We start from the raw sequence: 21,269 nt of genomic DNA on the forward strand, positions 1-21,269 counted from the left end.
GCACTCCAAATTTACAAAAAAATGAGCTCAATGTTAAAATTGACCGGAGTTCTCCTTTAACACAGGCGCGCATTTACGTGTTTCGTTGTCACGGCTACATAAACAAATTTCCGCACACAGGAAGACAGATGTTATGGTAATATTTTACATGTATTTTAATCACAAAAACGAACGTTTGCATCAAGTGAAAGCATCAGGCACATTGGCTAACGTTACCTACATAATAAGCTGTTTTAAATTTAAAATGTTCAATGCCTTATCGCGCTGATGTGACCGAACCCGACCCGAACCCGAACATAATTTCTAAATATATGTCCGAACCCGGCCCTGCCCATCGGCTCGGGTCGGGTATCCATCCTCTATTAGTGACATCACCAACCCTAGAATTTACATAAACCCCGCCCCCTGAACACGATTTATAGATTATCATGACAGAATATGCTAATCAATGACTAGAAGATAACTACACATAAGCTTCATAAATTCATCAACTAAGCATTCAGAAATGTCCTGTTGCTTCTACATGTTGTCACTTCTTCTTGAGTCTCTCCATCATCGTCTGACTCCGGTTTGAACATAAAAGGCTAAAAGTTTTTGAAAAGTTCAGTGCATGTGTGTGTGAGGTAATCGAAGCTGCTAAAACACACACACTCACACACACACAAGCTCTTGAAGCTCCGCCCCCTGTGCCGGGAGCAGCAGCTCATTTGCATTTAAAGGGACACACACAAAACTGGTGCGTTTTTGCTCACCCTGAAAAAGTGACAATTTTAACATGCTATATAAAAATATCTGTGGGGTATTTTGAGCTAAAACTACACACACACACACACACACACTGGGGACATCAGAGACTTATTTTACAGCTTGTGAAAGGGCATTATACCACCCCTTTAAATATATTCTTTCTGCTAGGCACTACATTTTAAGAGGTGCATGCCAATCCGCATACCCTTTTCTGTGCTGTTCGTAGTATGAAGAGTTTGTTATATTTGGGGGCAATGTTCATATTTTCCCCCAAATGGCCAGACTGATAAAGAAAATGGGGGAATATGTCCATGACTGGCTCCCACGTATGAGAACTGGCCGTATATTGTACATGTCGGCTCGTAAATATGTCTTCCCAGGACATCTTCCTCCTCTTCGTCAACCCTGTCTTCTTCCTCTTAACCCAAGGCTCTATCACTCTTCAGCGCTGATGTCACCTTTATCTCTTTTGGGAATAAGGAGCAGACCAGAGTTTGATTGATGACTGTCAGTAAAGCGCAGTTCCACTTGTTTAATGTGCTTTCTGGCAGCATGTCAACCTCGTAACTCAGAGTCAGTCACAGCGCAGTCGGTCAGTGTGCAACTCCAGTGATCTCTCTCTCTCTCTCTCTCTCTCTCTCTCTCTCTCTCTCTCTCTCTCTCTCTCTCTCTCTCTGTAGATCTGGCACAAGAACAGAAAGCTGAAGTGTCTTAATCTGACGACTCTCAACAAACACGGCAAAGTGTATGAAGATGGTAAGAGGAAAACGATCACACACTTTCCTCTCAACTCAGGGTTTTCAACACTGTGTGCGGTGTGTCCTCCTGGTGGTCAAAGAATGAGCAGGACCTGCCAAACTGCTGTGAACCTAAAGTCATGCGATCCCTTAAAACTCATCTTTGAACACCAAAATTTCGTATTCAAACGTTTTTTACTTCTTCATGCCTTAAAATACGTCAGAAACACCAGCGATTTCAAAGCGTGTTTTTGAGACTGTCTTTGGTTCACTGCAGTTTTAAGGAGGAAATACTCAGCAATGCTGTCGACTTATGAATTTACACATGGTGTGTCTTAAAGCATTTTAAAAACACCACATAGACACATAAACAACATTAAACGCTTTAAAAGCTTTAATTGAATGATTCAATGACTCACTCATAAAGATTTCACTTGTTTCATTACTGGATGATTCAGTGTTTCTGAACGAATCTCTTGAGTGAATGATTCAGTGACAAACACATATTTTATCAGTCTCCTGTCGCCACCTACTGGTGTAACGATGTAATCTCTACTGTAGACATCAGTGTTTATATCTGGACTATAATCTTTTCTCCAGCACTCCTGTGATAATCTGAGTGATTGTGAGACAGAAATAATGAAGCTGTGATGTTGAAAAGACTGTTAGTGAACGACGGCTCTCTCTGGATCAGAACACACATCTGAGTGTTCCTGTGATCACAGGGTTAATAGAGTCACTGTCAGTGAGGAGTAAGATCACTGGTGTCCAGATCGCCGTCTTTAACAGTTAATCGTGCAGCTCTACAACACACGATTACACTGATAACAGTAACATGTGGAGTGTGATATTATATGAGCAGAATCATGAATATTTAAATAGCCTTTAGTTTATTTGCTTTTGTTAGTTGGTGGCAGATTACATTAAGGTCTTCAGTTAAGGCTAGAGCAGCTGTTCACAGGAAAATGACATTTCCTGGACAATCCACATGAGCAGACGCTGATAATGTGCTCTCTGTTCTCAGATCAGTTCGGCTGTTTGGTCTGGTCTCATTCAGAGACTCACCTCCTGTATGTGGCTGAGAAGAAACGACCCAAGACAGAGTCCTACTTCCAGGTTTACACAAAACACACACTTCCTAATGATTCTGTGAGTGTGTTCTTCATCTGACCCCGTGTTGAACCGCAGGGTCCTGAGACGGGCTCGCTCACCGATGAAGAGGACACCGCCAAGACGGACAAGAAGGAGGAGACCGTCCTGGTAAAAGTTTGCCGTCATGTATTGTTGATTTTTATTTGACAGTTAATGAACATTAGTATAAAATACAAAATGTAAACAAGCCGGATTATAGCAACATTACTAATTACATCCACAGTCCCTTGGTACATACACAAGAACAAACACTCAGCCATACACACAACACTACAAAGAGACAATACCCCAAACACATCATTACAATTTCTAATTAAAATGTTTACACGACTGATTGGTCATAAGCCACTTTTTCAGATGAACTTTAACAGTGGGAGAAGTAGAGCGCTGTCTTATTGACTGGTAAACTATTCCAATATTTGCTCCCTATTACAGATAACACTTTCTGACCAAAAGATGTTCACTAAACTATCTGTCTTATCTAATGACAGACCTGGTACCAACACCACAATCTGTCCTCTGTTTTATAAACTCATCTAACGGAGGCCCATTTTTTGCCTCCTCTGAAAAATGTTTAATTTGTCAGTTTAGATAAAAGCATCTGATGGTCAACAGTGTCAAATGCCTTCTCTACATCTTTACAAAGAACAGCACCAACACACACACTCTTATCTAATAAGAGTATGCCATCTACCCCTGCTTTAGTTTGGTTAATGGTTTTGATCTGCGTTATGTTGATTTGTGTGTGTGTGTGTGTGTGTGTGTGTGTGTGTGTGTGTGTGTGTGTGGCAGGGGCATCAGTTTGAGTATTATGAAGACTGGGGTGAAGCGCTGGTGAATAAAAGCAGCCCAGTGCTCTGTGTGCTGGACATCGAGGGCAGCAACATCACGGTTCTGGAGGGAATACCCTCCGACATCTCTCCAGGACAGGTACAGTACGAGTCCTTGGGCCCTATCTCGCTCCCAGCGCAACTGACTCTGTACAGCGACGAATGTGTCATTCCTATTTCTCACCCGCGCACAGTGGACTCTTCCCTCCACAGACGCACGTCGGTAAATTAGGGAATGAACTTGCGCTCCCGGAGGCGGATCAGCGTAAAGAGGAGGCGTGTTCCGGCACAAACGTTCCCTGGTGCTATTTTGCAGATTCAGAAAACAATTCCAGATGCTATTTTAAGGGCGCATGCTTGGCCATAATGTAGCGTGAGCACAACACACAAACACTTTGCTTCTCTCATCTACACACAGACACAGCAGTTCACATTTTTGCAAATCATACATAATTACAAGGAAAAATATTCCACATGAGGGAAATCATTGTTGTGTCCATGAAGATGTGAAAAATAGTCATAAGTCTAGCTTACACATTTACCCAAATTATCACACGCCTGTTTAACCGAAGCTAATCTGGGTGTGTTTCTCCGTCCCCAATGTCACTTCTCTGTGTGTTTTACGGCCCTGACGAGAACGCCGGTCTCCTCGGCTGTGAACCGCTCCTGGCAAATCCGCCGTTATAATAGCGATCCGCCATGGAACAAGCACGCCGGCTCTTAAAGGGAATGTGAGACGACGCTCTGATTGGTTTATTTCACATTACGCCCAAACCACACCTATGAGTAATGAAGCGACTTCAGACCAACACATTTTAGAGACCCGCCCACAAAGCTACTTGCGTTTTGCGCTTGATGCTTGCGTTTCAGATCGTTAAAATAGGGCCCTTGTGTTTAACATGCGTTCAGATTGAGATTGTGCTTATTTTAATGTATTATATAGACAAACCAGCGGACATTTTAGAACAAAATAAACATTTATATACTTTTAACCACAAATGCTGGTCTTGCACTCGCTGTGATGCGACACACATTGCGTAATCAGGTTGAAAGGTCACGTGTGTTCTGGTTCAGAAATGTAGAGTAGGGCGTAAAAGTCTTACATTTTCGACATCATTGTTTTACCTTTTATGTAATTTGTTTGAAAATGGCATTTGACTCAGTCTTTGCATGTCGGCTTTGTAAACACCTCCGCCTATGTCACGCATGACCTCTCAACCGGATTACGTAATGTGTGACGCATCACAGCTAGTGCAAGACCAGCATTTGTGGTATTACTATGGGATTCTTCCTTTGGAAGCTTCATTTTTTAGGAGTGTTGGCTATACATTGGATTACATGATCATGTATCATCATATACTGAACAATTTTGATTCTTCAAAGTGTTAGAAAGATGTAGGCCAACAAAATTTTAGGGTGTCGCCCATTTTGACTAATTTACTTATATTTACCAAATTGTGATGCTCATAGACAACAGAGTATGGAGGATGCATTGATCAGTTGCATGAGGTTTCACCCATAGGGGGCACTAGTGCTCCAGCTGACTGAAATACATGATCACTGGTGTAACTCTGTAATTGAGCGAGGTGAGATTCAGCATTTACTAGGACATTATCCAGCAGAGATCAGCAAGCCTGTTCTTCTAGTTGTTCTTCTGCTTCAGTTGTTCTGAGTGTCTGGCTCTGGTCCGCAGGCGTTCTGGGCTCCCGGGGACACCGGGCTGGTGTTTGTGGGCTGGTGGCACGAGCCGTTCAGACTGGGGCTCAAATACTGCGCCAACAGAAGGTGATGATGATGAGGAGGAATATCTGTGTTATGAAGAAGATGAACTTTCTAAACCTCTTCGTTTACGTGTTGTTTAAATGCTCTGTCTGTTCTGCAGGTCATCTCTGTTTTATGTGGATCTGGCTAGCGGCAAATGTGGTAAAGCTCTCATCTTCAACCATTCTGTACTGACAATATGTTGTGTGTGTGTGTGTGTGTGTGTGTGTGTGTGTGTGTGTGTGTGTGTGTGTGTGTGTGAGAGTTTGTGTGTGACAGTGTATAAATTTACTTATAATTATCACATTTTTGACAATCATAATCTTGTATCTGTGTCCTCAGACCAGTTGTCCTGTAACTCCAGCTCCGTCTGCTCTCCTCGGCTCAGTCCTGATCACTGTCGCATCGCTTATCTGGAGTCTGGCGTCTTCGGCCCTCACCAGCAGTGCAGCCGACTGTGTGTGGTGTGTGTGTGTGTGTGTGTGTGTGTGTGTGTGTGTGTGTGTGTGTGTGTGTCCAATTCTTAAAGTAAATGAAAGCTGACTGTAAAGTGTTAGCACTAACAGTAATTAGTTGTGGTGTGTTTGCAGTATGACTGGCACACCCAACAGACGTGTGTGTGTGTGTGTGTGTGTGTGTGTGTGTGTGTATATGTGTGCGTGTGTATGTAAATTAACCCTGACTGTAAAGTGTTGCAGTAATGTGATTAGTTGTGGTGTGTTTGCAGTATGACTGGTACACCCAGCAGACGACTGTTGTGGTGTGTGTGTGTGTGTGTGTGTGTGTGTGTGTGTGTGTGTGTGTGTGTGTGTGTGTGTGTGTGTGTGTGTGTGTGTGTGTGTGTGTGTGTAAACTAACCCTGACTGTAAAGTGTTGCAGTAATGTGATTAGTTGTGGTGTGTTTACAGTATGACTGGTACACCCAGCAGACGACTGTTGTGTTGCGTGTGTGTGTGTGTGTGTGTGTGTGTGTGTGTGTGTGTGTGTGTGTGTGTGTGTGTGTGTGTGTGTGTGTGTGTGTGTGTGTGTGTGTGTGTGTGTAAACTAACCCTGACTGTAAAGTGTTGCAGTAATGTGATTAGTTGTGGTGTGTTTACAGTATGACTGGTACACCCAGCAGACGACTGTTGTGTTGCGTGTGTGTGTGTGTGTGTGTGTGTGTGTGTGTGTGTGTGTGTGTGTGTGTGTGTGTGTGTAAACTAACCCTGACTGTAAAGTGTTGCAGTGATGTGATCAGTTGTGGTGTGTTTGCAGTATGACTGGTACACCCAGCAGACGACTGTTGTGGTGTGTGTGTGTGTGTGTGTGTGTGTGTGTGTGTGTGTGTGTGTGTGTGTGTGTGTGTGTGTGTGTGTGTAAACTAACCCTGACTGTAAAGTGTTGCAGTGATGTGATCAGTTGTGGTGTGTTTGCAGTATGACTGGTACACCCAGCAGACGACTGTTGTGGTGTGTGTGTGTGTGTGTGTGTGTGTGTGTGTGTGTGTGTAAACTAACCCTGACTGTAAAGTGTTGCAGTGATGTGATCAGTTGTGGTGTGTTTGCAGTATGACTGGTACACCCAGCAGACGACTGTTGTGTTGCGTGTGTGTGTGTGTGTGTGTGTGTGTGTGTGTGTGTGTGTGTGTGTGTGTGTGTGTGTGTGTGTGTGTGTGTGTGTGTAAACTAACCCTGACTGTAAAGTGTTGCAGTAATGTGATTAGTTGTGGTGTGTTTACAGTATGACTGGTACACCCAGCAGACGACTGTTGTGTTGCGTGTGTGTGTGTGTGTGTGTGTGTGTGTGTGTGTGTGTGTGTGTGTGTGTGTGTGTGTAAACTAACCCTGACTGTAAAGTGTTGCAGTGATGTGATCAGTTGTGGTGTGTTTGCAGTATGACTGGTACACCCAGCAGACGACTGTTGTGGTGTGTGTGTGTGTGTGTGTGTGTGTGTGTGTGTGTGTGTGTGTGTGTGTGTGTGTGTGTGTGTGTGTGTGTGTGTGTGTAAACTAACCCTGACTGTAAAGTGTTGCAGTGATGTGATCAGTTGTGGTGTGTTTGCAGTATGACTGGTACACCCAGCAGACGACTGTTGTGGTGTGTGTGTGTGTGTGTGTGTGTGTGTGTGTGTGTGTGTGTGTGTGTGTGTGTGTAAACTAACCCTGACTGTAAAGTGTTGCAGTGATGTGATCAGTTGTGGTGTGTTTGCAGTATGACTGGTACACCCAGCAGACGACTGTTGTGGTGTGTGTGTGTGTGTGTGTGTGTGTGTGTGTGTGTGTGTGTAAACTAACCCTGACTGTAAAGTGTTGCAGTGATGTGATCAGTTGTGGTGTGTTTGCAGTATGACTGGTACACCCAGCAGACGACTGTTGTGTTGCGTGTGTGTGTGTGTGTGTGTGTGTGTGTGTGTGTGTGTGTGTGTGTGTGTGTGTGTGTGTGTGTGTGTGTGTAAACTAACCCTGACTGTAAAGTGTTGCAGTGATGTGATCAGTTGTGGTGTGTTTGCAGTATGACTGGTACACCCAGCAGACGACTGTTGTGGTGTGTGTGTGTGTGTGTGTGTGTGTGTGTGTGTGTGTGTGTGTGTGTGTGTGTGTGTGTGTGTAAACTAACCCTGACTGTAAAGTGTTGCAGTGATGTGATCAGTTGTGGTGTGTTTGCAGTATGACTGGTACACCCAGCAGACGACTGTTGTGGTGTGTGTGTGTGTGTGTGTGTGTGTGTGTGTGTGTGTGTGTGTGTGTGTGTGTGTGTGTGTGTGTGTGTATAAACTAACCCTGACTGTAAAGTGTTGCAGTGATGTGATCAGTTGTGGTGTGTTTGCAGTATGACTGGTACACCCAGCAGACGACTGTTGTGGTGTGTGTGTGTGTGTGTGTGTGTGTGTGTGTGTGTGTGTGTGTGTGTGTGTGTGTGTGTGTGTGTGTGTGTGTGTGTAAACTAACCCTGACTGTAAAGTGTTGCAGTGATGTGATCAGTTGTGGTGTGTTTGCAGTATGACTGGTACACCCAGCAGACGACTGTTGTGTTGCGTGTGTGTGTGTGTGTGTGTGTGTGTGTGTGTGTGTGTGTGTGTGTGTGTGTGTGTGTGTGTGTGTGTGTGTGTGTAAACTAACCCTGACTGTAAAGTGTTGCAGTGATGTGATCAGTTGTGGTGTGTTTGCAGTATGACTGGTACACCCAGCAGACGACTGTTGTGGTGTGTGTGTGTGTGTGTGTGTGTGTGTGTGTGTGTGTGTGTGTGTGTGTGTGTGTGTGTGTGTGTGTGTGTGTGTAAACTAACCCTGACTGTAAAGTGTTGCAGTGATGTGATCAGTTGTGGTGTGTTTGCAGTATGACTGGTACACCCAGCAGACGACTGTTGTGGTGTGTGTGTGTGTGTGTGTGTGTGTGTGTGTGTGTGTGTAAACTAACCCTGACTGTAAAGTGTTGCAGTGATGTGATCAGTTGTGGTGTGTTTGCAGTATGACTGGTACACCCAGCAGACGACTGTTGTGGTGTGTGTGTGTGTGTGTGTGTGTGTGTGTGTGTGTGTGTGTGTGTGTGTGTGTGTGTGTAAACTAACCCTGACTGTAAAGTGTTGCAGTGATGTGATCAGTTGTGGTGTGTTTGCAGTATGACTGGTACACCCAGCAGACGACTGTTGTGGTGTGTGTGTGTGTGTGTGTGTGTGTGTGTGTGTGTGTGTGTGAACTAACCCTGACTGTAAAGTGTTGCAGTGATGTGATCAGTTGTGGTGTGTTTGCAGTATGACTGGTACACCCAGCAGACGACTGTTGTGGTGTGTGTGTGTGTGTGTGTGTGTGTGTGTGTGTGTGTGTGTGTGTGTGTGTGTGTGTGTGTAAACTAACCCTGACTGTAAAGTGTTGCAGTGATGTGATCAGTTGTGGTGTGTTTGCAGTATGACTGGTACACCCAGCAGACGACTGTTGTGGTCGATGTGCAGAAGAGAGCCAGGGAGGGTAAGGGCATGTTTGCATACAATTTTTTATTTATTTATTGGTTGGTTGTTGAAGAAATGAAGTAAAAAAATTAAATCTCAAAGAGTTCAGAAACGTGTTATTCAGATGAAGTTCCCTTTCAGTCGGTCGTACGTCGGACGTGCTGAATGACTGGGATCACACGCTCCGCCCACAGCACGGGTATAAACACGGAAGCGGATGCAGGAACCATTTGTTTTCCGCTAAGGAGCCGAGCGTTTGACGATGATTGAACCTGGCTGATATGAGGGAGACCGACAAGTCTCGGTTCCTGGACTCCCCCATTTCCCAGGTTAGACTCTTCGGTGACGCAGTGGAGAATTTCGCACCGCCCAGAAGCGAACTCCTGGCTCCCTGGAGTCCAGAGGCCCCCACATGTTCAAAGAGCAAATTCCTCTGTTCCTGGGTCCCAAGAGGGCGAGGTTGGCGCTGTGCGACCCTCCTCACACACCCCCCGCCGACCCATGGAGACTTCACGGTTCGGTTCGATACGACACAGTGGTGTTACGGTTCGGGACGTTTTCGATACAGCAAAAAGAAAGAAATTTCCTACATCTTGAAACTTTTAGTTTTATAAATGGTGTTAATCTTTGAAGTATGAACAAATAATGTTTTGGTCATCGCATTATAAATAACATTTAAATATGATAATATTTGAGATTTGAAGTGCTGGAAAAAGATGTGTGACGTACTTGAAAGCATTTTACTGTTCCTGCCACACTTCCATGATTACAGTGAGTGTAACTACAGTAAATCCACGGTGAATGTTGCTGATCTGTGGACTTAAAGCCTGTAACTAGTTCATTCATGGCACAATGTTTCTCCTGGTTTCCACGTCAGCGCTGTTTGATCTAATAGAGATCTACGGTTAATAACAGAGAAATGTGAATGCTTCTCACTAGATCTCGCAGCGATGTTATTACTTCTTTGGCAAATTCAAATGCTTTCTTTACTGGATCTCTTAGCGCTGTGTAGATCGGCTCGCACTGCACTGACATTGATGGTCAAAACTGATAAACGGTCTGTGAAGCACAAAATAATGAGTAGCGCAGTTTCGTTCCGCTTTCGTTAGGCACTAGGTGGCGTGTTACTTGGGATCCTAATCATTCGGCCCTTCCGACGTACGTCCCGTCGCCAGCATTGCTGGACTACCGCTGACTCCGGGGCTTCCGCTCGGCTCCTCAGTGAAAAGCAAATGGTTCTTGCATCCGCTTCCGTATTTATACCCGTGCTGCGGGGCGGAGCGCGAGATGCAGATCTCACACGCCAATGTGAGCATTGGCTTGTTATGTTAACACTCAAAGATGATAGAGTCCCTAAGCGGGATCTCAATCATTCGGCATGTCAAGCGTGCGTATCCGCAATCCTTCAGGGAACGAGGGTTACATATGTAACCAAGACGATCTCTGGCCTGTTTAATGTCTCTTTTTTCTGTGTGTGTGTGTCAGATGGTTTTACTGGGATCTACAGCTCGATGCTTTCTCCCCGCTGCTGGTCAGCTGACAGTCAGCGTGTGCTGATCTCCTGCGCTCAGAGAGGCCGTAAGGTACTGTTTCCATTGACACAGATAAACATGGTTAACTAGAAGGCATTTCCGGAGGAACTGTGAAGTGTGCTTGCTCGGGTGCGGTTCACTAACGTTAGCAGGTAGTGGATAAGGGTGCGTTTAAGTTTGCTTGATCTGAGAAATTCAACAATAGTACTTTTTTCAAGATTGTGCAAAAAGGTGAAAAGTTATGTGCATTAAGAGTCATGTCTGCAATGTAGACTAGAGCCAATGGCATTGTTTATGTGGCTTGGTTGCTGGTTTTGAAATAATTGGTTATGAATATACAGCAGAGAGTGGGAGTGTTTTGGGTGATGAAATAGTATTGAAAAGAAGTTGACAGTCTTCATTTACTGTATCCAATAAGCCAATACACAACTCACCCAGCTGTTCTGTGGTTGAGTGTTCCCTTTGATTAGGAACAAATTTACTATCTCAAATTAAGGTCTACCGTAATTAGCGATGCTTTGATTGCTGCTGTCAAGATGGTTGTCATCACCTACAAAGAAACGCTGATTTTTATAGCCCACCGTCAGTCCTCATATTGTAATTAAATGAAAAACGCTATCAGTTTCACTATTAGCTTACTCTAGAGATGCAATCGCAACAACATGGATAACGCTGTTTGGCCTTGCCTAACTTTATATGACATATGCACCATATGCTAGAGTTACACATCCCGCTGCCATTTCAGGGCTTGAGTTTCGGTGCGGGAATGTGGGGATTGCGCATAATTTAAACCATTCCCACAAGGTTAGCTTTTATAGTGCGAGAAATTCCCGCACAAATATATTCGCTTCATCTCAGAGCAAATGATTAAAAAATAAATTCACAGATGCGAGAAAAAAGATGTCAAACTGTGTTTTATTTTCGAATTTAATTCCTCAATCAGCACTGGACCGGCATTCTCTGTCTTCCGCTGAGCCCTGGCCGTAGACAGATCATATGTTTCACGCTGTCAATGCAGTGGTCTGCGTTGCACTGATCTTATTCACACTATTGAGTGTAGGTGCAGCATTCTAACATTGAGTCATAATGAGGTGTTTGTGAAGAAATTATCCGCTTCCAAATTGTCATTTTAATCACGAAATTGAAACATTAAAAAACAATTTGATCTTTATGGTGTGCGAGTGATAGAATGCAGCAGCAACGAACCAGCTGATCAGCTTGCAGCATAACAACATTGAATGCTCGGCCGAACAGCTGATCATAGCTTTACAAGGGCGCCTTATTATTTTTCATCTCCATAAATATATCTAGTAGTAAAGCTAATGCAAGGGCTAGAAATCAATTAATCTTTTGCTGATACTTCCTTATCATCATGGAGAGTGCAGTTCACGGTTGCATAGCAACGACAGACGCCACGGGACAGCAAGCGCTTGTGGAAAGGAGACAGCGGCGCGCTCGCGCTTTCCACTTGTTTTTACACATCTAATGTGCGTTCCATTCGACAGGGTCCATACGCAGTTTTCACTGCTCCCCTCCTCCCTGAGCACGGTATATCAGTTGAAGTGGACTTCACTGACAATACCTGCTCATTTGAAACGCCCTGCAAACGTCATCAAAGAAAGTCAACGACGGGGTCGCGCAGATTATGATATAACATAAATATATATAGGACTACATTCATATTTTAATTTTGATTATTATATTATATATTTACAATTATATTGCACTATTTTACAACTACCTAAAATAAAATCACTTTACTTCACAAACTAGCTAAGCTGGCTGCATTCACTGAGGTAAATTATAATCATCAAAAGTAGTATATGTAATATTCACAACAATAACCGTTAAAAATACTGTCATTTGTATAACAATGGCGAAATGTATGAATACTTACATACGTAAACTCCTCCATCGTTAGTTATGACCGTTCTGACTGGTGATGACGTGGTGCGCGAAATGACAGTTGGGTGATCATCGCTCTCCACTTCCTGTGAAGTGATGTATCGATGTTCCCTTATTCCCTATGCCGTGTGCAGTGCCCTTCGTACTGAACATGTTCGCTCCCTTCGGATTGGAATCTCACTTAAGATGGCGGTATACCCTGTGAAGTCCACTTCGCAGTCCACAACGCACCTCTAGAGCGACGTTGTTGATTGTTTGAGCATGTGACTGCACGTTTCTCCTTGTTTTCTGTTGTTATGCGCAGTAAGCGTGTGACCCATGTAAGCGGTGGAATTCCCTCCCAGTTTAAAAAACGAAATTCAGGCCCTGCATTTATTAAGACAAACCTAGTAAAAACGAATGCAGTCTATTCACTGACTTGGCAGCTCTGTGAAAGGTAATACAACAGTGCCACCTACTGTCTAAATGCATTAACATTAAAAGTGTGAGGTGAAACTCTTGCATAGACAAAAAATTCAGATCTTGTGCTTCCTCACATTGGAGTCCCAAGTTCATGTACAAAGTTTGGTTTCGATACGTGACAGAGTTCCTGAGATATAGACGACTTCCTGTTTGGCGACTACGCCGCCGATTTCGTTTGGCTGTGACGGGAAAACGCTTCCGAAAATCAAAAATCCTTCTAGTAACTTGGAGGCTTGGTCCAAGGATCATGTACGTCCAGTTTCGTGAAGTTCGGACCAAATTTGTGACCTGTTAAAAATCCAATATGGCGGACGAACGACATGGACTCATGATGTCATCTTCGCTAGCAACTTACACAGGTAATGACCGGACGTTTTAAAGTTGGAACGGTGTCTCTGTCTCAAAGAGACTAGGCGCAGGAGCTGGCCAAAATGTCTCTCCCGGGAATAATAATAATAATAATAAGAAGAAGAAGAAGAAGAAGAAGAAGAAGAAAACTTAAGAAGAACAATAAGCAAGCACACTTAATTATTGCAAATTAAATATGAACTGAGCTGAGCTGGACGATGACATCACTGTTTTCTCCAGAGATGCTTTATAGAGGAATCAAACTCATTTCTTATTTGATTATCTTTACACAGTCACTGAACTGACCTCAGCTGAACATTGACTCTATTGTCTTTTTAGAGTTTGAAGTCTGTTTGCGTCACTGATTCTGTTATTGTCCTGTATATTAATAAAGTTGATTTGACATTGTGTTTGTATATTACAGGATCTGTTGGTTGTTGATACTTCAAGTCGCGAGGTCACGTCTCTCACCTCTCGTATGTAGAGCTACTCTCGTGTTCTCATGTTACACATGACTTCTCATATGACTTTACTGTACTCTACTCTACTGTAATCTACTGTACTCTACTGTACGGCACTCTACTATACTCTACTACACTCTACTCTACTGTACTCTACTCCTATCTACTGTACTCTACCTCTACTGTAATCTACTGTACTCTACTCTATTCTACTGTACTCTGCCTCTACTGTACTCTACCTCTACTGTACTCTACTCTATTCTACTGTACTCTGCCTCTACTGTACTCTGCCTCTACTGTACTCTACCTCTACTGTACTCTACTGTACTCTGCCTCTACTGTACTCTACCTCTACTGTACTCTGCTCTTATCTACTGTACTCTACCTCTACTGTACTATACTGTACTATACTGTACTCTGCTCTTATCTACTGTACTCTACCTCTACTGTACTCTACTGTACTCTACCTCTACTGTACTATACTGTACTATACTGTACTCTGCTCTTATCTACTGTACTCTACCTCTACTGTACTCTTTTCTACTGTGCTCTACTGTACTCTGCCTCTACTGTACTCTGCTCATGTCTACTGTACTCTACCTCTACTGTACTCTACCTCTACTCTACTGTACTCTACCTCTACTGTACTCTGTTCTACTGTGCTCTACTTAGGGGTGTGACGGTTAGTATATAACCGTGAGACCGACGGTTATAGTTGAACACCGTCATTAGAACTCTATAACCGCCAAAACCGTGTTATTAAAATATTTTTTACAAACATTTTTTTATCATAGAGAATGTTTAAATACTAATTAAAAACAATTGTTTACAGTCTGTGTTATTAATGGTCTACGTCGTTTCCAACTGTATTTGATTCTTTGCCAAGTACCCCTTGACCGACCGCCAATCATTTGAGATAGAAATAAAAGCTATGACATAGTGATGTGCCATCATTATGAGATTTATTAAACAAATGAAAAACATTTGCAATAATAAACATTAGCAATGAACATTTACAATCGGGAGACATGGTTTTACCACTTAATGAAGTTTTGTTTTGTAAATCGTCAGACATGATTTTTACCACTTCATTAAGTTTTGCTTTGTAGAAATCCTTTCTTTAAAACGAATTTCGTTTTGTATAAATTGTATCTTAATTTTAATAAATGTTTCATCAACCAATTGCATGTATTTAATAATTAAAACCTATAGGAGACAATAAATAACCGTGACATTGAGGCTCCGATGCGCCGCGTTCACTTGCATTGCACTGTGAAGCTGAACTAGAACGCATCTCATCGTAAATGAATGAAACTCAGCGTAGGCTATGCCTCATACATTAGCATTAAATATCTTTGCTGCATCCTTTCTAGAACAGACAAGGGCTTTCTTGCGGCTCGCATCAGCAGAGCATTGCATCGTCCATAGACCGCAAAACAATCAGCGGATGGCGGGCGGGTGCGGCTTTGAAATCTGGTCAAAAAAACGTTGGTGCGGATGATGAGTTTTGTGAAGCGGTTGCGGATGAAATAATACCCCATCCGCGTATCTCTATTGATAACAACATTGAACACTACACAAATATTACTTTTATTCAAACTAAGTTGTCCTATAACAGACGACCGTCGCGTCGCACCCCCCCCCCCCCCCCCCCCCCGGACGACGGTTATGTTACGAACCGTCACATTTGACTCACGTCATAACCGTCATCACCAATTCTGAAACCGGCACACCCCTAGCTCTACTGTACTCTACCTCTACTGTACTCTACCTCTACTGTACTCTGTTCTACTGTGCTCTACTGTACTCTACCTCTACTGTGCTCTACTGTACTCTACAGCGCTCTACTGTACTACAGCTCTACTGTACTATACTGTACTCTACTCTACTGTACTTCACTCTACTACACTGTACTCTACTCTTATCTACTGTACTCTTCTGTACTGTACTCTACCGTACTCTACATATACTGTACTGCACTCTACTGTACCCCTACTGTGCTCTACCTCTACTACACTGTACTCTTCAGTACTGTACTGTACTCTACCTCTACTGTACTCTACTGTACTCTACCTCCACTGTACTGTACTCCACCTCTACTGTACTCTACTGTACTTCACTCTACTTTACTGTACTCTACCTCTACTGTACTCTGCTATACTCTACTGTACTCTACATCTACTGTACTTTACTGTACTATACCTCTACTATACTGTACTCTACATCTACTGTACTTCACTCTACTTTACTGTACTCTACCTCTACTGTACTGTACTCTACTGTACTCTACTCTACATCTACTGTACTCTACTCTACTGTACTCTACCTCTACTGCACTCTACCTCTACTGCACTCTACCTCTACTGTACGCTACTGTACTCTACCTCTACGGTACTCTACCTCTACTGTGCTCTACTGTACTCTACTGTACTCTACTGTACTCTACTGTACTCTACCTCTACTGTACTCTACCTCTGCTGTACTCTACTGTACTCTACTGTACTCTACTGTACTCCACCTCTACTGTACTCTACCTCTACTGTACTCTACTGTACTCTACCTCTACTGTACTCTACCTCTGCTGTACTCTACTGTACTCTACTGTACTCTACCTCTACTGTACTCTACCTCTACTGTACTCTACCTCTGCTGTACTCTACTGTACTCTACTGTACTCTACTGTACTCCACCTCTACTGTACTCTACCTCTACTGTACTCTACTGTACTCTACCTCTACTGTACTCTACCTCTGCTGTACTCTACTGTACTCTACTGTACTCTACCTCTACTGTACTCTACCTCTACTGCACTCTACCTCTACTGCACTCTACCTCTACTGTACGCTACTGTACTCTACCTCTACGGTACTCTACCTCTACTGTGCTCTACTGTACTCTACTGTACTCTACTGTACTCTACTGTACTCTACCTCTACTGTACTCTACCTCTGCTGTACTCTACTGTACTCTACTGTACTCTACTGTACTCCACCTCTACTGTACTCTACCTCTACTGTACTCTACTGTACTCTACCTCTACTGTACTCTACCTCTGCTGTACTCTACTGTACGCTACTGTACTCTACCTCTACTGTACTCTACTGTACTCTACTGTACTCTACTGTACTCTACCTCTACTGTACTCTACCTCTGCTGTACTCTACTGTACTCTACTGTACTCTACTGTACTCTACCTCTACTGCACTCTACCTCTACTGCACTCTACCTCTACTGTACGCTACTGTACTCTACCTCTACTGTACTCTACCTCTACTGCACTCCGCTGTACTCTACTGTACTCTACTGTACTCTACCTCTACTGTACTCTACCTCTGCTGTACTCTACTGTACTCTACTGTACTCTACCTCTACTGTACGCTACTGTACTCTACCTCTACTGCACTCTACCTCTACTGCACTCTACCTCTACTGTACGCTACTGTACTCTACCTCTACTGTACTCTACCTCTACTGTACTCTACTGTACTCTACTGTACTCTACCTCTACTGTACTCTACCTCTGCTGTACTCTACTGTACTCTACTGTACTCTACCTCTACTGTACTCTACCTCTGCTGTACTCTACTGTACTCTACTGTACTCTACTGTACTCTACCTCTACTGCACTCTACCTCTACTGTACGCTACTGTACTCTACCTCTACTGTACTCTACCTCTACTGTGCTCTACTGTACTCTACTGTACTCTACCTCTACTGTACTCTACCTCTACTGTACTCTACCTCTACTGTACTCTACCTCTGCTGTACTGAACTGAACTGTATGACTCTGATCTCTCTGTACTGCAGAATCTCAGGAAGGAAGCTGGAGTTTACTGAATATTCACAGAGATCTGATGGTGATCAGCTGCTCTTCACCAAACCAGCCTCCAGACTTGGTATTCACACGTACATTATCAACAAATATTTATAAGTATGCGTAAGGAAAAGACAATGAAGTACGACTGAATGAATGACGTCCTGGGTCAATGAAGACCCGAGGTATGAGTTTAAGGGTTAAACGGATCTCAGATAACAGGTTTTCCTGTATAGTTAATATAGATGATTTAATGAGATGATTAATATATCGCTCTGCAGTGTGTGTGTGTGTGTGTGTGTGTGTGTGTGCGTGTGTGTGTGTGTGTGTGCGTGTGTGTGTGTGTGTGTGCGTGTGTGTGTGTGTGTGTGTGTGTGTGTGTGTGTGTAATGAGGTGTGTGTGTGTGTGTGTGTGTGTATGTAATGAGATGTGTGTGTGTGTGTGTGTGTGTGTGTGTGTGTGTGTGTGTGTGCGTGTGTGTGTGTGTGTGTGTGTAATGAGATGTGTGTGTGTGTGTAATGAGATGTGTGTGTGTGTAATGAGATGTGTGTGTGTGTAACGAGATGTTGTGTTCTGCAGCGTGTGGGTTTTCTCCCAGCGAAGGGTTCTGAAGCTCAGGTGTCGTGGGTCACGCTGGAGGAGACTCAAACTCAGGACCAGATCAGCTGGAACACTGTGAACCTCAGCCCTCCACCCGAGCAGGACAACACACAATACCGTAAGATCTGTGTGTGTGTGTGTGTGTGTGTGTGTGCCCTCCACCCGAGCAGGACAACACACAATACCGTAAGATCTGTGTGTGTGTGTGTGTGTGTGTGTGTGTGTGTGTGTGTGTGTGTGCCCTCCACCCGAGCAGGACAACACACAATACCGTAAGATCTGTGTGTGTGTGTGTGTGTGTGTGTGTGTGTGTGTGTGTGTGTGTGCCCTCCACCCGAGCAGGACAACACACAATGCCGTAAGATCTGTGTGTGTGTGTGTGTGTGTGTGTGTGTGTGTGTGTGTGTGTGTGTGTGTGTGTGTGTGTGTGTGTGTGTGTGCCCTCCACCCGAGCAGGACAACACACAATACCGTAAGATCTGTGTGTGTGTGTGTGTGTGTGTGTGTGTGCCCTCCACCCGAGCAGGACAACACACAGTACCGTAAGATCTGTGTGTGTGTGTGTGTGTGTGTGTGTGTGTGTGTGTGTGTGTGTGTGTGTGTGTGTGTGTGTGCCCTCCACCTGAGCAGGACAACACACAGTACCGTAAGATCTGTGTGTGTGTGTGTGTGTGTGTGTGTGTGTGTGTGTGTGTGTGTGTGTGTGTGTGTGTGCCCTCCACCTGAGCAGGACAACACACAGTACCGTAAGATCTGTGTGTGTGTGTGTGTGTGTGTGTGTGTGTGTGTGTGTGTGTGTGTGCCCTCCACCTGAGCAGGACAACACACAGTACCGTAAGATCTGTGTGTGTGTGTGTGTGTGTGTGTGTGTGTGTGCCCTCCACCTGAGCAGGACAACACACAGTACCGTAAGATCTGTGTGTGTGTGTGTGTGTGTGTGTGTGTGTGTGTGTGTGTGTGTGCCCTCCACCTGAGCAGGACAACACACAGTACCGTAAGATCTGTGTTGTGTGTGTGTGTGCGTGTGTGCGTGTGTGTGTGTGTGTGTGTGTGTATGTGTGTGTGTGTGTGTGTGTGTGTGCGTGTGTGCGTGTGTGTGTGTGTGTGTGTGTGTGTGTGTGTGTGTGTGTGTGTGTGTGTGTGTGTGTGTGTGTGTGTGTTCACTAGGCCTGTCCCCATCATACAGATAACTGTAATTAACCATTTAATAAGGTGTGTAGGCAACTATTATACTCGTTGGCGTTCCTTCTTCTTCTTCTTCCGTTTCCTCCTTGGCACACAGACGGAGGACAGACTGAACTGTCACCAGAGCAAATCTGGAGTCTCTAACTCTATCCCTCTAGCGCCACCAACTGTCCAAACTAGAAACAAAATTCCAGACGCTCAAGGCGATTCGATTGCACCGTGATGTCATTTTCCGGCATGAAAATGTTTCCGCTATTTGGAATTAGTCAAACATTTCATGAAAATGTAATTGGATCATCTTCAGACCGACAAACAGTTGATTTGTCCAACAGTTCTCGAATAATGCGCAAACGAATTTGGCGAAGTTCCTGCCAAAATGAACGTGAGGCTATATCTCTGCAACGCTTTAGCGTATTCTGACCAAAATTGGTGTGTGTTATGACATACATGACCTGAGTCTACCTGCACAGTTTCGGTGCAGTGCCCCCTAGTGGTCAGGAGATATGAAACATTTTTGCTTATAACTTCTAAATGCTTTGACCAAAAATCACAAAATTGGTTTCGGGCAGCGCCACCTTGTGATCAAAAGTTTGAATGAAATTTCAACAGTCCTAGTGTTCACATGTTGCACTGTACAGTATTTCTGCATGGAAAAATAACGACTCTCTGTTCTTCTTTAGCTGGTTTGGACTTTGATGCGATTCTGCTGAAGCCAAAGGAAACGACTGAAGGAAGCAAACTACCTCTCATCGTCATGCCACACGGTCTGCTCTCTGACATCTATATTTTACAATATAAAAGTGGTGTAAGAAAACGTTAACGTCTTGCTGTACTGATTTTCGGTGTGTGTGTGTGTGTGTGTGTGTGTGTGTGTGTGTGTGTGTGTGTGTGTGTGTGTGTGTGTTAGGCGGCCCTCATTCAGTGCTGGTGACAGAATGGATTTTGTCCACAGCGGTTCTGTGTAAGATGGGCTTCGCTGTCCTGCTGGGTGAGCAGAGCTCATAGTTTATACTTTACACTAGGGGAGTAACGATACCCTCACGTCAGGATTCAATACATATCACGATACTGAACTCACCCAAGACACATGATTTTGAAGATTCTAATGACATGAGAGTGAGTAAATGACAGAATTTAAGCCAAACTTCTAGGCTAATATGGTAATGTTAGGGCCGTATGGGCAGGAATGAGTCGATGTCAAGGATTTTGTGTCATTTTTCCGATGTGTGTGTTTCCTGTTGCAGTGAATTACAGAGGCTCACTTGGGTTTGGTCAGGATAACATCTCCTCCTTGCCTGGAAACATCGGTACGCAGGACGTGAGAGACGTGCAGGTAAACGCTAACACTCGCTGGTCACATGATCGCATCATCAAGCATCACAGCAGTGTTGGGGAAAGTTACTTTTAAAAGTAATGCATTACAATATTGCGTTTCTAAATGCGTTACATTACTTTTGCGTTACTTTTTCTCTCCTGGGCTGGGCTTGCTTGTTTGTTTTAATAGCAACAAAAAAACATCTATTTTTGGCAAATGTAAAGGCCCTTTCACACCAAAAGTGAAATAATAATCCTCAGGCTGAAGGAAATGCATATTTACTCCTGTACAGTAGAGTACAGTAGAGGCAGAGTACAGTAGAGGTAGAGTACAATAGAGTAGAGGTAGAGTACAGTAAAGGTATAGTACAGTAGAGTACAGTAAAGGCAGAGTACAGTAGAGTAGAGTACAGTAGAGGTAGAGTACAGTAGAGTGGAGGTAGTGTACAGTAAAGGTATAGTACAGTAGAGTAGAGTACAGTAGAGGCAGAGTA

The 21,269-nt window shown here is 43.9% G+C and overlaps 1 protein-coding gene across 1 annotated transcript in view; it reads left to right on the top strand.

The window, feature by feature from the left end:
* Window positions 1-21,269, top strand: part of LOC308680172 (acylamino-acid-releasing enzyme-like) — a 37,911-nt gene that overhangs the window by 5,492 nt on the left and 11,150 nt on the right. The window contains exons 5-19 of the mRNA XM_081348150.1: window positions 1,428-1,503; window positions 2,509-2,600; window positions 2,673-2,744; window positions 3,429-3,566; window positions 5,160-5,251; window positions 5,349-5,389; window positions 5,570-5,691; window positions 9,111-9,171; window positions 10,638-10,735; window positions 13,824-13,875; window positions 17,669-17,757; window positions 18,256-18,394; window positions 20,142-20,225; window positions 20,369-20,449; window positions 20,706-20,794. Coding sequence (XP_081204276.1) covers window positions 1,428-1,503; window positions 2,509-2,600; window positions 2,673-2,744; window positions 3,429-3,566; window positions 5,160-5,251; window positions 5,349-5,389; window positions 5,570-5,691; window positions 9,111-9,171; window positions 10,638-10,735; window positions 13,824-13,875; window positions 17,669-17,757; window positions 18,256-18,394; window positions 20,142-20,225; window positions 20,369-20,449; window positions 20,706-20,794 — 1,326 coding nt within the window. The remainder of the gene's footprint in view (window positions 1-1,427; window positions 1,504-2,508; window positions 2,601-2,672; window positions 2,745-3,428; window positions 3,567-5,159; window positions 5,252-5,348; window positions 5,390-5,569; window positions 5,692-9,110; window positions 9,172-10,637; window positions 10,736-13,823; window positions 13,876-17,668; window positions 17,758-18,255; window positions 18,395-20,141; window positions 20,226-20,368; window positions 20,450-20,705; window positions 20,795-21,269) is intronic.

The sequence above is a fragment of the Scardinius erythrophthalmus genome (genome assembly GCF_964197995.2).
Source record: "Scardinius erythrophthalmus genome assembly, chromosome: 20".
In the NCBI taxonomy this organism is placed as follows: domain Eukaryota; kingdom Metazoa; phylum Chordata; class Actinopteri; order Cypriniformes; family Leuciscidae; genus Scardinius; species Scardinius erythrophthalmus.